Below are 19,841 nucleotides of genomic sequence, written 5' to 3'. Positions count from 1 at the left end.
CATTGTGTGCGCTCACACTCTGGATGTGCACCTCTGCTGTGCGTGTTCACGGGGGTGCAGAGCACGGGACGGTCCGTGCTCCTGTGTGCACGCTGCCTGGGTGTGTGCACACATCTTTGGGGGGCTCTCTACCTGATGTGCTGGTCCCTCCCATCCCAGCAGCTGTCCCGGGTGCCACAGGGTCCTCCTTGGGTGGGGGACCTCCCACCTGGGGCGGCCCGGCCTGACGCCCGCCCCCATCCCCCGCAGGGCATCCTCGGCTCTGGCTTCGCGCTCAAGGTCCAGCAGAAACAGCGGCAGAAGCACTTCAACCGGCAGATCCCGGCGGCGGCCTCACTCATCCAGGTGACAGTGCCCTCCTGGCGGCCTTGCCGTCACGTCCAGCTGTTTGTGGGGTCTGCCCCGCGAGTGTCCATCCTGGGCAATGGGATCTCCCCGCCCTGGCCCTCCCCACGTGGTTCCTGGGGAACATGCGTGGTGCGCATTCCCCAGCCCGGCCGCGAGTACCTCCTGGACCTCCTGCTCCAGCCAGGCGGCTGCAGGGCCCGGGGAGCCCCGTGGACAGTCGCGCCCTGCGGGCGGGGGGGGAAGAGGACACGGCTGGGCCACTCAAGACCTGCCCTGGCCGGTCTGTGGGCCTCTTGCTCCAGCCACAGCGGCCGGCCTCAGTGTTTCACCGACTCGATTTGCTTCTCCCTCCCGAGAAGGGAGCTCGCTCCCCGCGGGAACGAGTCTGGGAAGAAGGGGGCCCAGGCGAGTGTCCCCGAGGGGCTCAGGGCCCTGCCGATGCAGGGTTCCTGTGCAGGACTGCCCCCAGCGCCCACGGGCTCAGGGCCCCCTCGCAATGCCAAGCGAGGCCCACAGCTCAGCCCAGAGCGCACCTCGGGGGGGCCAGAGGGGGCAGAGTGGGAGAGCAGTGGGGCAAGAAAGGTGCCAGAGCCCCCAGGTCCACGGCTTCAGTCTCTGGGGACTTGGCAGAGAGCTGGCCGCCCTTGGCACAAACAGACTTGGGCTCGAGAACCTGCCTCAGGTCAGGCCCCTGGGGGTTCTGGTCCCAGCCCTGCTGGGGGCGGATGAGCAGGGACGAGCGGACCCAAGGCCCCCCAAGGAGGCTTCTGACCGTGGACATGGGACACTGTGGCCCCTCTGCGTACCCAGAGCTGAACGCCAGGAGGGTCAGGGGTCGCACCTGAGGTCCTTCAGGAACCCCAGGTCTGGGGCCCGGGTGTCCTACCTGGACAGGGAGGACACAGGAGCAGTGTCCATAAAGCCGAGGAGCTGTGCGCCCCCCAGGTCCGGTTTCACAGCCCCGTGCCCTGTCCTTGTGGAGAGGCCGTAACCGGGTCTATAGAGCCAGCCGCCCGAGCGGGCAGCCGCCTGCTGGAGGGGAGCCCTCGCGGCCCGGGATTGAGTCACACGTGGAGGAGGGGGGCCTTCCCGTGACGCCGGCGGGTTTGAGGGTTTGGGCTGCAGCCTCTAACCAGGCCCTGCCGGGTGGCGTGGCAGGTGACGGCCTCTCCCCTCTGGTTCCAGACGGCCTGGCGCTGCTACGCCGCCGAGAACCCCGACTCCTCCACCTGGAAGATCTACGTGCGGAAGGCACCCCGGAGCCACGCCCTGGTCTCCCCCAGCCCCAAGCCCAAGAAGTCTGCCATGGTAACAGCCCCCCCCCCACGCCCAGGACAGGGGCCCCTCGTCAGCGGGCAGGGAGGCTGTGGGGGTCAGCGCCCGGCTGGGGTTTGGCCCTGGGGTTTCAGGGTGTCCGCATCGTTCTGGGCCCTGAGAAGGGTACGTGTCCCCGTGTTAGACCCACCGTCCCAGTGTCCCCAGACTCGGGGTCAGGGTGGTCCAGGGCGGTGCCCCAGGAGCGGAACACACCACACAGAAGCCTCCGGGAGGGCCTTGGCTTTCCCTGCTGGGGGTGGCATGATGTCCTGGCTTGGGGACGAGGGTCTTCAGGTCGCGGCTGGGAGGGCCCGGGCAGCTGTGGGCCGGAGTCCTGCGGTTCGGCGAACGGAGGGTGAGGTGGGCCCTGGCCTGCACCTTCATAGAGGGACCCACCTCTCAGTTCCCAGTTCCACTGGGACCCCTCGCCCCTGCTGTTCCCTCGGCCAGAACCGTCCGCAGGCTCACACATGGCCTCTTCCCTTCCCTCTTGCGGGTCACGTCCCCCAGCAGGTCGCCCCTCATGTGCTCCAACCTCCGGGGCATAGCCCTCGTCACCGCTGCCCTGCTGTGCCCTTGCAGCCCTGCCTGCTCGCCGGCTTCTCATTCCCCTGCCTTGCCGAGAGCTTGCGTGGGAGCCCAGGGTGCTGCAGCCCACCCTCTGGGTGGGAGGTGCCAGGGCAGGCAGGCCCCGGAGGTGCCCTGGGTGGCGGGGGGGCGGTCAGGCACAGGATGCACTCGGCCACCAATTTTTTTTTATAAGGTGAGGAGGAAAAAGTTCAAAGTGGACAAGGACAACGGGCTGAGTCCGGGAGAGAAGATGCTCACGGTGCCCTACATCACGTGTGACCCCGTGGCGTCGGAGGAGCGCAGGCCGGACCACTTCCCCGCGGACGGCTACGACAACACCGGTGAGGGCCCTCCGCGAGGCGTGCAGGCAGGGCGCTCGGCGCCGACCCCGGCACCCGCTCCTCCCCGACCACCTGCCCCCGCTGGTGGGCAGTGGGCGCTCCACATCCTGGGCTGGGCTCCCCGGGCCTAGCGTCTGCCCACCCAGTCCTGCCCTCCTCTGCCCGAGGCTCAAAAGCTTGTCTGTCTGCAGGGCCCGGCCCCACCCAAAGGGACCCCCTCCTGTTTGGACCCGGGCCCCCCTGCTGCTGGGCTCCAGGCCCCGCCTCACGGGCCTTTGCGGGATGGGCTTCCAGGAGGCAGCGTGCTGGGTGGCTGGTGCCCCAGGGGCGGCCCAGGGGAGGCAGCCCCAGTTCAGGTGGAGTGGGTGCCACCCCTCCCCTCTCGGGCCTGCCCCGGAGCCCAGCAGCACGTCCTGGCTGTGCCTGGCAGAGGTGAGGACGGAGGTTTTGTCTCGGCTGCGGCAGAGCGTGGCAGGGCCGCTCCATCCTCTGCAGTCCTGGGTGGCCGGTGCCGGGCCCGCCAGGCGGCCAGCTCGCCTGTCCGGTGTCTGTGACTGTGCCCTGGCAGCAGGGCACTCAGCAGGGCAGAGTGTGTGCCGGGAAGGGGCCCTGGCAGCCCGCGCCCCGGGGACTGTGGTGGGCACCCTGCCAAGGAGTCAAGTGGGTCGGACCCGCCACCCTGGCCTCGTCATGTGCTGTCTGGAGGTGGCTCTGGCCTGGCCACGTTGCTGGTGAGCCCGGGGACGTGCCCCCTGCCCGCCGCTGCAGGGGGCACAAAGGACAACTGTGCCGGCGGATACCCGGTGCCCCCGCAGCCCCGGGTGCAGGGCAGGACCATTGTCGCGATGCAAATGGAGGCTTTTCTGCAAATGCTAATGGGCAGGTCGGGCGTGGGGAGAGGCATCCCTGGCGTCCGCTGAGAACAGGGCGCCCGCGCGGCGTCCATTCAGCCCCTGGTGTCACTGAGTCCGCAGCGCCGCCCACGGGATGCTAATGAGCCCGAGGGCCGGGAAGGTCCAGCGCCTCATGTGGGGGGCCCTGCCTGCTCGATGGGTCAGTCCAGCACAGAGCCACCGGGTTTCTGGAGCTGGAGCGGCTGGTGAGGCCACCAGAGGCCCGGGGTGGCTCCCACCCTGAGGTGCCTAGGGTAGGGGCCGCGCAGAGGCCTGCCGGGAGGAGACGGGGCGCAGACTGGGCCGGTGCGTCGCTGGGAAAGGCCGCGGCCCTGCCCCTCTGTGGTGGGCGCCCACAGCCTCGCTGGGTTCGACTGTCAAGCCAGGCTCAGGCCTGGAGCTGAACCTTGTAGGCGCCCTTCTGGGTGTGCGAACAGGTGCGTGAGGACGGTCACCTCTGTCCCGGCACCTGGCACCTGTCTGCAGTGCCCACCCACACCCAGCACCCGCCCATACAGCGTCCCCCACCCCCCACAGCGTCCAGCCTGCCCCAGGCTCTGCTCCTCAGTCGTTCGCAGCATCCTGGCTCACCAGGGCCTGTCAGGGGCCTGCTGTGCGTGGGGCCAGGTGAGGCCCCCGGTGGCGCAGGGACCCCAACCGTCCCGAGAGGGAAGCGGGCGAGGCAGCAGGGGGCAGGCGTGTGGGCCTCTGCGGGATGGGCTTCCAGGAGGCGGCGATGTCGTGGCTGCAGGACGGAAGAGCGAGGGAGCCGCCCGGCACCTCCCACCCAGGGGGTGAGCTCACGACAAGGGGACTCGAGGGCGCACAGTGCCCGCGCACCTCCACACGTCCTCGGGGCGGCCCCACGTGCGGGGCTGCTGTGGTCACCCTGGTTCTCACGCCCTAAGACCCGGATCCCCGGGTGGTGAGCACAGGCAGGCAGGACACAGGCAGGGGAAGGCCAGGGCCAGGAGCAACTGGGGTGAAGTGAGGGGACCTCGGACTCAGAGGCTCGGCTGTGGGCCTGGAGGGCGGGGGGAGGCAGGGCCGCTTAGGGTTCAGGGTAAAGAGGGGCCATTGACCTTCGTCACGACCACCCAGAGCCAGGAGGTGAGGGCGGCTCTAACCCCCGTACCCCGTTGGCCCCTGTGTGGGCACCGGCGTCCCACTCTCTCCAGGTAGCTCCCGGGCCCTGCAGAGTCCCTGCCGCCGGCTCCAGCTGTTTGCCGGACCGAAGGAAGGGCCCTGTGGCCTCCAGCTTTGCGGCCGCGTGGCCCGACTGCTTCCTGGCCGTGTGCCGGGTGCCCACAGGGTCCTGCCTCGAATGAGGACGCTCCCCTCCACCATCCTCAGCAGGCAGCCCTGGGCTCCCGGCCCCCGGCCCCCACCCCCGGTCCCCTCCTGTCCTGTGGGCGGCTGTCACCCTGGGTTTTGGGGTTGGTCTCTGTCCGCCGCCCTCCCAGGGCTGCTGACGGGCACAGTGGAGACTCACTGCACCGGCTGCCACTGTGCCCATTTCCATGTCACGGCTGGACGCAGCGGGGCTTCCGTGAAGGGCCGTGATGCTCAGGGCTGTGTGTCAGAAAGGGGCGTGCGGCGCCTCTGCTCTCGGAGCCTGGTTGGCTTGGGGGGCACGCCCCGGGGGGGCTACGTCTCCCCGCGCAGCCGAAAGGCACGGCCCTCCCACCTGGCTGCGGGCGGGCGGGTTTCCCCAGGGGACCCCTGGGCGCCGAGTGCCTGCTCCTTGACTTTGTCATTTCTCTGCAGCGAGTCGGGCTGTCGGAGTCTTTTGTGTTTCCCGCCTGCCGCGGGTCGTGGTTCCCAGCCTGGGATTCGTGTCTGCTGTCGGATGTGGAGGAAATGTCGCCTCCCTGGGCGCTTGCTCCTTCTAGAAACTTCTAGGCCACCGGGCTCTGTGCTCCGCCCCTGCGTCCCGGCCACCGCATCCCGGTTTCCTCGTGTCTGTGTCTCAGGGCCTGGTGGCCGCACCACCGACACTGCAGTTTCAGTCGCCACGGGCGTCCTCACATCCGCCTCCTTGTTGAGGGCGGTTCATCTGCGTGACCTCGGTGCCCGTCCCCTCCTCGAACTGCAGGGCTTCTCGGTGTCGGGTCCTTTGAATGGGCCAATGCCGCCTCTCCCCTGCAGCTGCACGGTCTGCGGCTCCTAGGAAGTCTAACCCGGTGTCTGTGGCTTCTCTGACTTGGGCTCAGGGTGTCTCGTTTCCTCGTGGCTTCGCAGGCCCAGGCTGTGACCTGGGGGCGGTGGGGAAGCTTCGACCTGTGGGGCTTCCCGTGCGCCCGGATGCAGGCTTCCATCTGTGGGGTTCTGGGGTGCTCAGACGGAGTGGAAGTTGTCCCTCTGCTTGTCCAGGTGGCCCGGTGAGCTGATCCACATGAGGGTGGCGTGGGGACTGCAGACAAGCTGTGCCAGCAACTCCCGGTCTCGGGTGGTGCCGGCCCGGGCCACGCCCATCAGGAGGGGTCTTGACCGAGACTCCGAGACTGGAGGCCAGGACGAGTGGGGGGCCACAGTTTGCTCTGCTTGTCGGCTTTGCGCTGCCTGTTCCTGACCGGCCCAGCCCCTGCACGGCCTGGGTGTTCTTGGGGCGTCTCGGTTTCCAGGCCCCACTGGTCCTCCTGGGGGACCTTATGTCTGCACAGTGGCCCCCCCAGGAGGGCGGCCCCCGGGACCAGCTGGGAGAACCGGCGTGCAGTCCCCAGTGCTGTGGCACTTGCTCGCCACCCGGGGGCCCCACAGCAGCCTGTTGGGGACTAGCAGAGAGGGACTCTCTGTGGTGGCCCATCACACAGCTGCCCCCAGGACAGGGCCCGGAGGTGACACGTCAGGCTAGCACTTTCCCGGAAAGTCCCTGAGTCACCTGGGGAATGTACTTTCAACAGACTCAGAGGCCATCTCTCGGGATTCTGCGTCACCCGCCTGTGGGCCATCCCAGGGACGTGTGTCTGGAACAAGCGCCCCGGGCGAGGGCCGGCGCCAGGCCGCAGGGGAACCAGGGGCGGGGCTGCCGTGACTTCTGGGTCAGAGGAGAAGGCCCTGGAAGGACAAGCAGGGCCCTGGGGGCCTTCCTGGGGTCAGCGGCCTGCTCTCCAGGGGACTTTGGGTTGTAATCCTGGTGACCATGCTGGTTGCCACACGCCCATCAGACCAGGGTCCTGCGGCTCCTCGCGTGGGTGGAGGGTGAAGGGGAGACGGGGCAGAGGCTGCCCCCGGTTCCTTGGACACACCCCGAGTTCCCGGGTCGGAACCTCGTCCACAGGCCCAGCGGGAGCTCTGGCCAGGTTAGACCGTGTTCTGTCCCCTGATGAGTTTCAAATGACCCAGGAGAAAAATAAAGCCCATTCCCTGACCACAGTGGAATTAAGTTGAAAATCAACACTAGAAGGACCCCTGGAAAATTGTCCGTGGGCTGGAGACCAAGTGACGTCCTTCAAAACAGCACAGGGCAGACCAGAGCGGCCAGGGGAACTAGGACGTGTCTTCAGCTGCGTGGAGGGGAAGACCCGCAGAGCAGCGCGTGGGGGACGGGCAGATGCGGCCACACGGGGAGGGCGACCCGGCTTTGACCTGAAGAACCCGGGAGGAGCGGGAGCGAGGCACGAATGGCGGTTGGAGGAGCGATGGAGGAAATGCAGAACAGAGAAGCCACAGAGAAAAACGAAGGCCGAGAGCTGATCTTTTTGGGGGGGAGATGCATAAAACTCCACTCAGATGTATCGGGAGACAAAGAGAGAAGGCACGGATTTAAATCAGTGTCAGAAATGAGAGAAATGGCCTGAACTAGCAACGAGCAAAACAGAGACAGACTCGGAGCAAGCTGGCAGCGGGGCGGGGGGGGGGGGGCACGCGCGGAGCAAAAACGGAAAATGACTCGGGGACGGCGGGGTGAGGGTCGGGGTGGGGGTGCAAGGGGGCGTGGGAAAGTACAGTAGAACTTTGTTCGGCCCGTTACAAAATACAACAGGTATTGAATATGTATTTAAAGAAATGAGGGGACGGCGGCACATTCCCCGCAGGTTTCCACGGGGCCGAGGAGGAGTGTTCTCTGCGGTGTTTCAAGGCAGCAACTTCGAAAAAACGGGCGAACTTCTAGAAAGCTGCGAACCGCTCAGGAAGTAGGTGCCCCGAATGGTAGTGCTCTGGCAGCGAATAAAACAAAGTCGTCATTAAAAACCTTCCCCCAAAGTCCATTCCAGCACCGTGTTCACTGGGCAGGCTCCGACACGCATTTAAGGAAAAGTTGAGACTCACTCGGATGGGTCCTAAAACACGGGAAAGTGCGGAGAACACCCCGCCCTCGTGCAGCCCTGACGCGGCAGCCGGCCGACGGCACGCGCGGTGAGTCCCCCTCACGGGCACCAGTGCAAAGCCAGCACAGAAACCCTGCGCAGAACAGCGGCAGGTCCCACAGCGCGTGGAAAGGGCAGCATGTCACGACCGGCCGAGTTCAGGACAACGCGCTAGTTTGTCGTTTCAAACACCAGCCCGTTGGGCACGTTAAGGAATGAAAAAAGGAAAACCCCATGATCCGCCCCGCCAGTGGATGCAGAAAAAGAATTTGACAAAATCCAACAGCCCCTCCTCATGAAAGCTCTGGGCAAAAAGGAAACAGCCTTTGCCAGGGTGGGATGTGTTTTTATCCACGGAGACCCTGCCGCAGACGGACCGCTCCGTCCGGAAGACCGAGGGCTGCCTCCCACGGTGAACCGGAGACTCCGGCAGGCGGAATAAGGCACGAGAGGGGCAAGTCTAGGCGCCCGGGCTGGAAAAGGAGGGAGCTCTTAGTCTGGGAATAGCGTGGCTGTCAGGGTAGAAAGTCAGGAGGGTAGAAAGTCAGGAGGGTGTGCCAGACTGTGACAGAGCCGACGACTTGGAAGTTCAAGGTGGTAGCGGCAGCTCTGGAGTTTTAAGGACACCGCTTGCAGCGGCATTGAAAACACGAAATTCCAAGAGGCACATCGGAAACGAACAGGAGAGCCGCGCCCCAGAAACTCTTGCCAAGCGTGGCTGGGAGAAGTGGAGTATGTAAGCAGGTAGAGGGGGGTGCCCTGTACGTGAATCACTCAGCTCCGTTTGGGGACCCCCCCTTCCATGTGCCATCAGCCAGAGTCCCAGTGGGCCGACTCTGAAATCCATGGGGGAGCACACGCGACCCGGGGCGCCCAGACAGCTCCCAGAACGAGCCACGTCGGAGAAACGACCACTACCAGTGCAGTATCAGCATAAAACAGGAGTTCCGACCGGTGTGCATAAGAATTGTTGCTTAGGTTTTGTTTGTTTGGGGCGGGGAAGGGAGGGAGAGAAACATCAACCGCTGCGTCTCCTACGCGCCCCAGCCGGGGATTGAACTTGCAACCCAAGCATGTGCCCAGACCAGGCATCGAACTGGTGACCTTCCGAGTTGCAGGACAGCACACAACCCACAGGGTGAGAATTTTTAGGACATGCTATACTTGACTGGTGAGTCGGGGGCACTGACTGCTGTTCCCTTAGGTTGTCAAGTACAAGAAATCACTGCCAACAGAGCAGCCGTGCGGGGTGAGCGCCGTCTGGACCCATAAATACAGAGGTCGCGTGGAGCGACATCTGACCGGTCAGGTTGCAGAACGGGTTTGTGTCTGGCTGGTTCATTCTTGGTACCAGACATCCTACACATACAAGCGTAGGCACCTGATTTTTTCAAAAAAAAGTTACTTTGGAGTAAAAAAGATAGGCATTACTTTTTTTTTGTAAATCAAAATTATGCCTTTTTTGTCAGGGCAGCAAAAAAAAAAAAAAACACCTTCCGGGTGTGCTGCGGGGTTTCACAGCGGCAGTTCGAGCCCAAGCACCGGGAGACAGGATGGTCTAGAAACCACCGCGAACGGGGCCGAGCATCCGGCCAGAGTCCAAGGGCAACGGGGCGGGGAGGGCGCCGTGTCGGGGCCCTTGGCCGTCCCTGTGCCGGATCTGAACGCCCTGCATCTGGCACACAAATTAACACGAAACTTAGCACAGACCTAAATCCAAAGTCCGACATCTGTGAAAGAAGGCGCAGGGGAACGTTTGTGTGACTCCAGGCCACAGGGGGCTTGGACATGGTGCCGAGGGCACGAGCCGTAGGGACAAATCGGTCGGGCTACACGGAGCGAAACCTTCTGTTCGAAGGACACTGCAAAAGGGATGAAAGACGAACCAGAGGTTGAGAGAAAAATGTCAAATTACACATCTGAGAAGGGGCCCCGTGTCCAGGATGTGTGGGGGACGCGGGCCACTGAGGAAGATGACAGGGGAAAGGGGCAGGATGTGTGAGCAGACCCCTCGTCAGAGAGACCACGATGGCTGCTTCCCACAGCGTCAGGTACCCGGGAGCGCAGGCGGACCCACGGCGAGCTGCTGCCCGTTAGCGGGGGCGGCCATGAAGGACACTGGCCACGCCAAGTGCTCGTGAGGTGGAGGAGGGGCCTGAACCCTCATCCGTTCCCACTGGGAGTGCTGCTTTGGAAAAGCCAGGCAGCTTTCTTACACTGTGCACCACGCCCCCGCCGTGGGGCCCACCGGGCGAGCCCTGGGTGTCTCCACAAGGAGGGTGGACACACGCACGGACTCCTGCCATCACCGCAGCTTCACGAAAACTGGAAGCCACCCACGCGCCCTTCAATTCTGAGGTCATCTTTCCTAAAGTTGTTGTGTATCCATACGGTGGGGCGTCACTCAAAGGCGAAGAGCAATAAGCTATTTATGTCCACACTAGCCCGGCTGAGTCTCAGAATGTCAGTGAAAGAAGTCAGACCAAAAAGAGAGCATGTACTGTTTCTAGAAAACCCCCCAAATGCAGACTAACAGAGGGTGGCAGAAAGGTTGGGGGTCCCCGAGGCGTGGCGGGGCCCAGGGCCAGCTTGGGGAGGAGGCGCACCAGGACCACCGGGAAACTCGGGAGGCAGGGGGTGTCTGTCACCTGGACTGTGTCAGAAGTGACCAAACCGTCCTCTCCCAACTTGTGCGGTGTCAGTTCTGCCTCCGTGGGAAAACAGATGAAGTGGAAATATCTTGCAAAGCACAAACATAACCAAGAATAATGTGGGGAGAATAGTTGCCACTCCTATGGAAAACACAGGGCGAATATTTACCGAGTGTTTAAGAAGCTCTTGTAAATCATGACGAGAAAAGGATTAAAGATACACAAACAGTTCTCAGAAAAGGAAATACCAATGAGTCCTAAGGATGAAAAGATGCTGATAAGCTCGATGGTGATAACAGAAATACAAAGTAAAGCTGTGGAATTTTTTACTTATGTGACCACTGAGAACCAGAGTCCAGTGATACCCCATGGGTGAGCACCTCTCCATCATTCCTGTGGGGGCCATCGCGGATCCAGCCCCCACGGGGAGAAGCGAGGCCGTTTCAACGACCACCAGAGGTGCCCCGCCACCCTTCCGGAAATGGGTCCTGCCCTGGTGCCTCCTGTCCACTAAGTGCGCCGTTACCAGGAGACCGAGCCGTGCGTCGGCGAAACAGCCCAGAAACAGCCACCGCCATCCCCGTGGCGGCGGAGGTCTGTTGGAGAAACACATCCTGCCTGTTCCAAAGCCATTAACGCCGCCGTGACTGTCCACTCAGGCCTGATGAAAGGCCGGCTGCTATCTGATCCCAGAAATAGCAGTGCCTGGGGCCCTGCGGAGCAGGGATCTGGGGCCCTGCGTGCGGCGCGGTGTGTACAGAAGGCCACTCACCGGCCTCCGAGGGTCCTGGGACAGACCGGAGAACGCAGGCATGTCTCCCCCCGAAAGGTCAAATGTCGGAGCCGAGCCGCACCCCGCCCCTGGGCCTGGCACAGGGTCTTCAGATGTTTAATCTCTCTGTAGTCTGCTTTATGGTCATTTGTTCTAAATAAATGGGCTGCGTCTTTGGGGATAATTTATACACCGCCTTTCAGTTCCTTGGGGGTTGCAACCGTGTGGCCACTTGGCGGAGATGAGTTTTCTCGTAGTGAGTTTGTTTTCTGCTCCTGTCCTCTCCAGCCTTCCTGGATCTTTATAGTTTTGCTTAAAAAAAAAAAAAAAAAAAGCTCATGAGAGATTTGTTTTATTATCAGAAAACTACTTTTTTTTTTTTTGGCTAGTTTTCTATTTCACCAACTTGGGCTTTTATATCTCTTAATTTCTTCTTCCTGGTGAACTTTGTACCTCTTTTCAAGTTCACTCAGAGGCGTAGGGAGTGCGCTTTTTAAAGTCTTCCGTCCGAGAGGCACTAGAAGTTATAAATTTCCCTCTGGTTGCAGCGTTAGCTGTGATGAGTGGACTCCCTGAAATACGGGCCTTTTCACTGCCGCCCAACAGCCTGTATTTTCTGTCTGGCTTCCTCTTTCATCTTGAGCTCTTTTAAGAGATGTTTTCTTAATGGTTGAGCGGCACAGTTTTTATCACTGTTATTTATTTCTAATTTAATGGGCTTCCAGGGAGAGAATGTGGCCCGTCATGTCTGTTTTATGGGGAGATTTTCTTGGTGGCCAAGCGCAGACGTAAAAACCTTGCTTTGGCAAGTGTTCGTGGACCTCAGTTAAGATAGCGATGCATCCTGTGTGTAAACATGCTTATTTGCATGCACATGCACCATGTGTGCAAACACGGCATACACGCACCTGTGCGTGTTGCCCCCCGCAGCCCCCCGGGCTTCCTCATTGCTGCCCCTTCTTCCTCTAGCACAGCTGCTGCCCAGCTGCAGCCCTGTGCGCAGGCGGGAAGGTCAGAGCTCACCTTTATGCCGCCGTCCTAACAGCCCGGTGGTCTGGAGCCTGATGAGCCCCGCCAGGGGCCGCCCCCCACCCTGCGGGCTGAGGCTGGCTCTGCCGTTTGTCCTGGGAGACTCCAGACAAGCCCACCTTCACAGAAACTGCCTCGGTTTGTGTCTGTGACATAGGGACCTTAATAGGCTCCTGCCAGGTTGGTCCTGTTGACCAAGTGACTTAGCGCAGAGGAGGGGCCACCTGGGGTCTGCACGGAGCCTGCCCCCCAGGAACCACAGTGTCCTGCTGGGCCGCTCCACCCCTGCCAGACTGCCTGCACCCACCCCCCACCCCCCACGCTGCAGAGGGCTGGCCTTTCTCTTCTTTATAATGTTCCCTGCAGTTCTTTGCCTGCCCCCTCACCCCACGCCCAGTATTGATAATCCCATGTCCCCCTCATGCTCATCACACTTGACGACCCCAGTCTGTGGCATAGGGCGGGGCTCAGCAATGGTTTCCGAACACCCAGGGGCACGGTGCCCCCACTTATCACCTCCCCGTTCAGTAGCACAGGTGAGAGTCCCTCGGAGGAGGCCGGCACAGCCCCTCGCAGAAAAGTGAGCTCGGTGTTCTCCATGGCTCAGGTTTGGGACAGTCTTCTGAGTCCACCCCTCGCACCCACATGCCTGGGTACAGGGCCTTTCGTTTCTATGGGACAGCTTCCCAGCGGTGTCAGTTTGCTGGGACCGCCACACGCTTTATTCATTTCACCGTCATGGAGGCTGGAGTGCGAGACCCAGGCGTCACAGGGAACCACGGGGCTGAACTCATCCTTGGGGTGTGGGGGGAGGCGGCTAAGGAACTATCTGAAAGTGGCTTGGAACCACAGGCAGATTTTGAGGAGATAAGCAAGCCACCCACCAACATTTTAACCCATCATTCACGCCTGCGCTCTTCGCACTCACCCGGCACTTTCTTAGCCACATGAGCGGAGGCTGTTCCTTGACATTTTATCGTGGTTATCGGCCAAAACGCCGGCCCGGCCCTTCAGCCCAGGGCACCAGCGGGCACACGCTTCCTGACAGGCGGAGCCCAGGCCCAGGCCCGTGCTGCCATGTCTCCTTACCCCCCCGAACCCGGACACTGTCCAGTCTCTCTCACAGCTGCCGTTTGAAGGCCCCCGTCCCCCCTGCCTTGCGGCAGGTGCATCTGAAGCCTCTCGGTGGTCACGTCCACCACACGATGAGGTGTTTCCGCAGGGCATCACAGCCGCCGTGCGCAGTGCCATCTGCCCATCACGCGGCTGCCGGCTGCACACTGTCCAGTTTCCTGCAGAACAGATGCCCTGTCTGCCCGGAAACCGGTAAACAACCTGCCGGAGAGGCTTCCGAGCCAAGGCAGATACCCTGGTCCTTATCAAAACCGTCTCCCGGATTAAAGGCTCCCCGCCACCAGGCCTCCTCACGTGGCTACATGATGAGTTTCCAGCCCCGGAGCACCCTGCACGGAAGGCGCAGCTGCTGTCCAGGCTCCGGCCCTGCCTCCTCCCGCTTCTGCTGATCTGCTATCTTTATGCATGTTTTGTGGGGTTTTATGAAAATTCTCTCCTGTCCGAAACTGTTTTGACGCTGGCCTCCTGTGTCACTATTTTCGCCTCCTGTTTCACTTTTGGCCTTCTCAACAGAGCATGTATTTTTAGTCTTGAGAAAGTCTGATTTGCTCTTTTTACGGCTTGCACCTTCAATGGTGGGTATAAGAACTCTCGGCCTGGCCCCAGCTCCTGCATCTTCTCCGATGGCTTTGTTGGTTAGCAGCTTCATCGAGATGTAACTCCAGCACCATGTGCTTCACCCATCAGAAGTGCGCGATTTGGCGGTCGTTACTGCGTTCCCAGAGTTGTGCAGACACCCCCACCTTACCTCACCCCCAAAGAAACCCATGACCCTTTCTACATCACCAACACCCCGCCTTCCCCTCCAGCCCCAGGCGACCACGAATCCATCCACTGGGTCTCAAAGGGCTGGCCTGTCACTGGGCATTTCGTGCAGATGAAACCTTGGGACGCGCAGCCCTTTGGGACGGGCCCCTCTCTCAGCACGAGGCTTTGCGGGTTGGTCTGTGCTATCAAGTGTGCAAGCCCACTGGGTGGGGAGCCTGCATGTCACTTATCCGGTCACGTCAGGAGGCGGTCGGGTTGTCCCACCTCCGGACTTTTAGGAAAATGCTGCCACAAGCTTGTGTGAGCGTTCGTGTGGAAGTGTGACTTCACTTTCCTTGGTTAAGTGTGTGGGACAGGGATTCCAGGCCCCACGGTCACTCCAACTTTTTGAGAAGCTAACAGTTTCCAAAGAACGCACACGCCCTCCGCCCCTCCAGCCGCGTGTGACGGCTGCCCCACGCCCTGGCCAGTGCCGCCTCCCACCTGCCCTCCGCAGTCGCTCGTAGCCACCGTGGCGTGTGTTCCGTGGGCCCTCGCTGTGGCTTTGGTTCACCTTTCCCTGTGATTGATGACATTAAACAGTTTGTCTTATCCAAATCTTTTTTTTTTTTTTTAAAGAAACGTGTTCAGATCCATCATTGTTTCAACCTGGGCTATGGGTGTTTTTGTTTGGACGCTGGGCATTTCTCTCCAGCTCCAGCCGCAGGCCCCCTTGCCAGACACAGGAGCGGCGGGACTTTCTCCCGGCCCCAAGCTGCTTCCCGTGCTGCTGGCCCCCTTTGCGGGGGAGCGCTGCAGTGTGGTGTGGGCCCCCTTGCTGACTTCTGCTTTTGGTGTCAGACTCAAAAACTCGTCCCCAAGACCTGTGTCCGGGAGCTCACTGCCAACATTTCCTTCCAGGAGTTTACAGGAGTTTCATGGTTTCAGGCCTTGTTCGCCCCTGCAGTCCATTCTGAGCTCATCTTGTCTGGTGTGAGGCTGTGGTCAGGTGTGTCCTTCCCTTGCACGAGGCTCTCCACTTTCTCCAACTGTTTTTTTTTTTAAGAGAACCAACCTTTTTTGGGGTGGTATAAAGAAAAGCAAGGCAGGGGAGGGTGGAAGGTCATGTGAGGTGGCAGCAGTTGGGGACGAGCCATGACGCGCCAGGGCGCGTGGGCTCTGGTGACTGGGTGCTCCCTCCATCAGCAATCCTGTCTGCAGCCGTTTATGGACGGGGGGGGGGGGGGGGGGGGACAAGGGGGGGGTTCTGCCTCAGTCTCTCCCATCACCCATTCAGGGAACGTCGGTCACTCCAGCAACAGTAACTGCCCCACATTTCTGGGCTGCTCACGGCTGTGTGCGGTGCCCGGTCCTGTGCCCAGCAGTGGGGCGTTCCACCCGAGTCTGGAAGTTGTCAGGAGGAGACAAACTGGGTGTGTAGCTGGTACATGCTAGACAGAATCTGACTCAGTCCACAAGGTGTGTCCCCAGCAGCCTGGCCCTGCTTTGCTCCTTTCCCAGAAGGGGAAACACAGCCCGGTGACCAGCAGCCTTTCCCAGGGTCACGGGACCAGCAAGGAGTAAAATCAGGGTTCGAGTACCGCCTGGCTCTGGAAACTGGGGGGCCAACATGAGAAACTCTAGGTTTGAGGCAGGCAGAGGAGAGTCAGAAAGGGGCCCCCAGCGGCGGAGGGACAGGAGACACATGGCTTTGAACAAAGCTCCCAATGTTGACTTTCCACATGGCTGAACTTGGCCATGGCAGGTGGACTTGGAGAGGGAAGGGCATCCAAGACACCTTGTGAAGAGTCCCTAATGGGCCCCAAGTTCCTCATAACTATTCTCAGCCTTCAGCTAAGTCTGTTCCTACCAAGGAGACCGGCTGCTCCCTCAGAGGGCCAGCATCTGGTTGGAGACGCCACAGTAGGGGAGCCATAGACTCGTGGGGAGACTGGGACAGGAAGACTGGCCACCTTCCATCATCGGCCTGGGACCCGGGGCATCCTGGCACCCACATGTGCATCCTCTGGTGCTGCCTGAGATGGTCGCATCTCGGGAACAGTCCACCCACCGACCGCATCTGTGTGGCTGGGATCTGCTGTGTGTCCACACCAGCACCATTTATTAGAGAGCCCGTTCCTCCTCCACTGCCCATTCTCGGCTCCTTTGTCAGGAACTGCTTGACCACACAGGTGTGCACTTATTTCTGGGCTCTCCGCCCTGTGTCATTGACCTCAGTGTCCGTTTTTATGCTGGTACCACGCTGTTTTCATTGCTATTGCTTTGTAACAGTTTGCGATCAGGGAGCATGGCGCCTTTGAATATTTTAGAAACATCTTCGCATCTGTGTTTACAGGGGTTTACTGGTGTCTAGGTTTCTCTTTCCATACCGTCTTTGTCCGCTTTGGTTATCGGGGGAACTCTGGTTTCATAAAAAGAACTGGAAAGTCATCCTTCCCCTTCTGTGTGTTGGAAGCTACTGTGTGGCATTATCGTCGTTCTCTTCTAGAAGTCTGAACGAGCGCTCCGGCACCTCGTCCCTGGGATTTCCTACCCCACAGAACAGTTCTCGGTTCGCTGACCCTTTCACGAAAGCTGGCACCATCACCCCCAATACAGTCGCTGCAGGGTCTGACTCCTGGTTTGGGCAGCAGGCGGACTGGCCTCTGCGTCCCCGACGTCCTTTGTCCTGTTCCCGCCCTCCTCCTGTCAATCTATCCTCGAGGTCAGCCGCTCCTAGCGTGGCCGTGGCGCACAGGGTTCCATCTGGGTCCGCATCTCTGCGTGACCCCAGGGCTCGTGGAGCCTGCCAGGCCCAGCTCTCGCCGCCGCCAAGGTGGGCTCTGCCTCCGGACACAAACGGGACGTCTGGTGCGGTCGGGTCACTTTGGCCCACCCCCCTGCATTTGTCTCAGGTGCCACGGCCTTCCCAAAGTCATCTGTTGGTTGTGAACTTGCTAGTCTGGATAGTTACTCTGTCATTCACGATGGTGGCTGATCTTCACACAGCCAGGGAGGAAAAGAGCGGGAATTTTTAAATTACAAATATAACCTCCATAATAGTTATGCCATAAAAATTACCTATCTCATACCGAGTGGATTGTTGGGGTTTGTGCCTTCTGATGAACTGGCTCATCTCATCTAGGTTCTCGAACTTGTGTGCGCAGAACTGTCAAGAGTGGCCCCTCATTCTTTGGATGGCTAGTGTTTTTGAGTGTGTGGGGCTTCCCTAGTACCTGCCCTGGGACAATGCCGTCACTATGTAGTTTGTCACGATCTGCTGGCCTTGGTGCCTGCCTTCCCGGCATCCCCGCCACGCTGACCACACGGTCGTCTCTGAGCAGCGCCTCTGCAGCCACCCAAGCCCGTGCCCTTGCTACCCTCTGCCAGCAGGCTTGCTGCGACACATCCTATTCCCCTCCACGGGAGAATGTCTCGCTTTCATTCCTGTAACACACGGCTGCTGGTGACAGAAGCCACAGTTGGCAATGCTCTTTCAGTTGGGGATGTCAGGCCGCCTCCTGCTGGTCTCCACGGTTTCCAAGGAGGAGTTCATGGTCATTCGAGTAAGAAGCCCTGTAAGAGTGATGGGCCGTTTCTCTTCCCTCGGAACCTCCTGTCTCTGGTTCTGTCGGGTCTGTAACACGTCTTGACGCGGAGTCCTCTGAGTTTATGCCTTTCACTCACTCAGCTGAGTCCACAGAATGGCGTCTCACCCCAGAGTCAGGGCCTGCAGCCGACGTCGGACTGACTTTGGTATTTCCGAGTCGAGCTGGCTGTCGTGCTAGGACTGTCTCTCCCATTGTCAGCTTTTGTTCCCTTGGTTGTCGGTCATGTGTATAATCAGTTTGTTACAATCTTTATAGTTCTTGCCTACACTTTTTCTCTCTTCCTGATAAATGGACCCTTGAATCATCACAAATGTCCCTCATTGTCACCAGTAATGTAGTTTTAGAGCTTCTCTTGTCTAGCGTTCAGGACAGCTGCTTGGGCCCCTCCCTTTGTGCCTGCAGGCTGCCATCCCCGCTCCGAGCCTGCCTGCGTGTTGGGGTACATCACGTACACGCTGGGGGGAGTGGGTCCTCAGCCCTGTTCCAGGTGTCCTGGCCGTGCCTGCTGCTCTAATGAGTGTTTAATTCACTTACAGCTCATAGAATTATTGATAAAGCAGGATTTACATCTGCCATGTGGTTATTCACTTAGGGCTCGGGCCTCTCGCTCCTCTTCCTCCTTTACCGCCCCTGTTGTGCTTAATAGGTGTGTCTTAGCGCACCGTTCACGTTCCTGTCAGTGTTATCTTTAAACTTATTTTCTTAGTGGGAGAATCTGGGGTTTACAGTGCACCTCTCCACCAAAAACAGTCCGCCTCAGGTGAAAGCCGAGCTCTCTCCATCCGCTTTTGTCCTCTCCTCTGGGGCCTCTCACGGCACATCTGCGTGACTGTAGCCGCTGTCTTCCAGGCCTCGGGGCTCCGGCCACCTGACTCCTTCCCTTGCATGGCCTGACGCATGAGTCATCCTTATGGGTGTGGGGCCGTGCTCATCGGTGCCTCATTCTGCCAGTGTGAACCTGTTCCTTCGGCCTCTTGTCTATTTTTCTTTAAGCTTTTGTGCTTTTCCAGCCCAGAATTGCCATTGGCTTCACTTTTATGATTAACGCCTCTTTATCATTACTCCTGTCCGCTCACTCTCTGAACATCATTGCTTTTCCTCCTCTGGACACACTCATAACAAACAGCTGCTTCACAGTCTCGGCCCAGGAGGGTGACCATTCGGACCTGCACAGCACCTTTGTACTGACGCCTCTCCACTCGTTTGGGGTGATAGTCCCCATCCTTCTGCATGTCTCAGGATGTCTGGTTGGAGATGAACCCTTTCATACAACGTTGTGGGGAGCCTAGGCTCTGACCCTCCCTCCTAACCTGGGCTGCTTGTCCAGCAGCTCTGCCTGTCCAGCTCATGGGCCCCTGGTGTGGGGCCCCGATGTCTCAGCTCAGACTTAATTGTTGTTTGTTTCTGAAGCTGGGTTTCCTTGGTGTCAGCGGTGATCAGCACAGCCTAGTGGTCAGACTGGTTGGTCAGAAGCTGTCTCAGTATCTTGTGCCCAGGAGGCCTCGGCCACGTACAGAGGTGCCGTGAGTGGCAGCTGGGACACTCAGCACTCTGGCAGGGGACAAGAGTCTGCTGGCTTCCCTTCTGCTCATGTGGGGCCTTGCATGCAGCCATGGATAAGGGGCTGAACCAGGTACTCTGGCGTCTCTGGACCATGTGAACTCACAGGACTCAGGAGTCCCTTTCAGATGGCCTGCTGGGCCAGTGTTTGTCCCCACCGGGACCGCCGTCTCAGCACCTGCACTGTCGGCCTAGCCCGGTGCTCACCCTCTGGCTTACTGTGGTGTGTGGGGTTTCCATGGAGCCCCAGGTTGGGGTGACCTTTGGGTAGGTGCTGAGCTGAAGGGGTTCAAGGCTCCTGGCCCACCCAGCTTGGCTAGGGGGACAGGTGCACCCCAAGGTACATCGTCACGGGCTCTGCTGTGCTTACCAAGTGGCGGGAGTTGGCATGAGCAGAGACTTTCCAATCCGTCCTATGCCTTTGGTTAATTGTCGGGGTTCTTAAAAGGGCTATTTTTCACACTTTTGTCCATTTTATCAGTTTCCTAGGTAGTTTTGCCACAGCCCTTGGGCCTCCACTGCAGAGGAACCCTTTGTCCTGCGGCTCAGAGTGTACTT

General features: G+C 60.1%; 1 protein-coding gene across 2 annotated transcripts in view; it reads left to right on the top strand.

Moving 5' to 3' along the window:
• The window catches only part of KCNQ1 (potassium voltage-gated channel subfamily Q member 1), a 237,163-nt gene that overhangs the window by 62,633 nt on the left and 154,689 nt on the right, over positions 1-19,841 (top strand). The window contains exons 8-10 of one of the 2 annotated variants that reach the window (XM_053658159.1): positions 250-345; positions 1,507-1,656; positions 2,429-2,576. In XM_053658159.1, coding sequence (XP_053514134.1) covers positions 250-345; positions 1,507-1,656; positions 2,429-2,576 — 394 coding nt within the window. The remainder of the gene's footprint in view (positions 1-249; positions 346-1,506; positions 1,657-2,428; positions 2,577-19,841) is intronic. The other variant, XM_037156325.2, reaches the window with a different exon arrangement.

The sequence above is a fragment of the Artibeus jamaicensis genome, unplaced genomic scaffold (assembly GCF_021234435.1).
Source record: "Artibeus jamaicensis isolate MK-2021 breed Jamaican fruit bat unplaced genomic scaffold, CSHL_Jam_final scaffold_537, whole genome shotgun sequence".
NCBI classification, from domain to species: domain Eukaryota; kingdom Metazoa; phylum Chordata; class Mammalia; order Chiroptera; family Phyllostomidae; genus Artibeus; species Artibeus jamaicensis.
The sequence above is the reverse complement of the archived record's forward strand: the minus strand, read 5'-3'. Positions and strand labels throughout refer to the sequence as shown.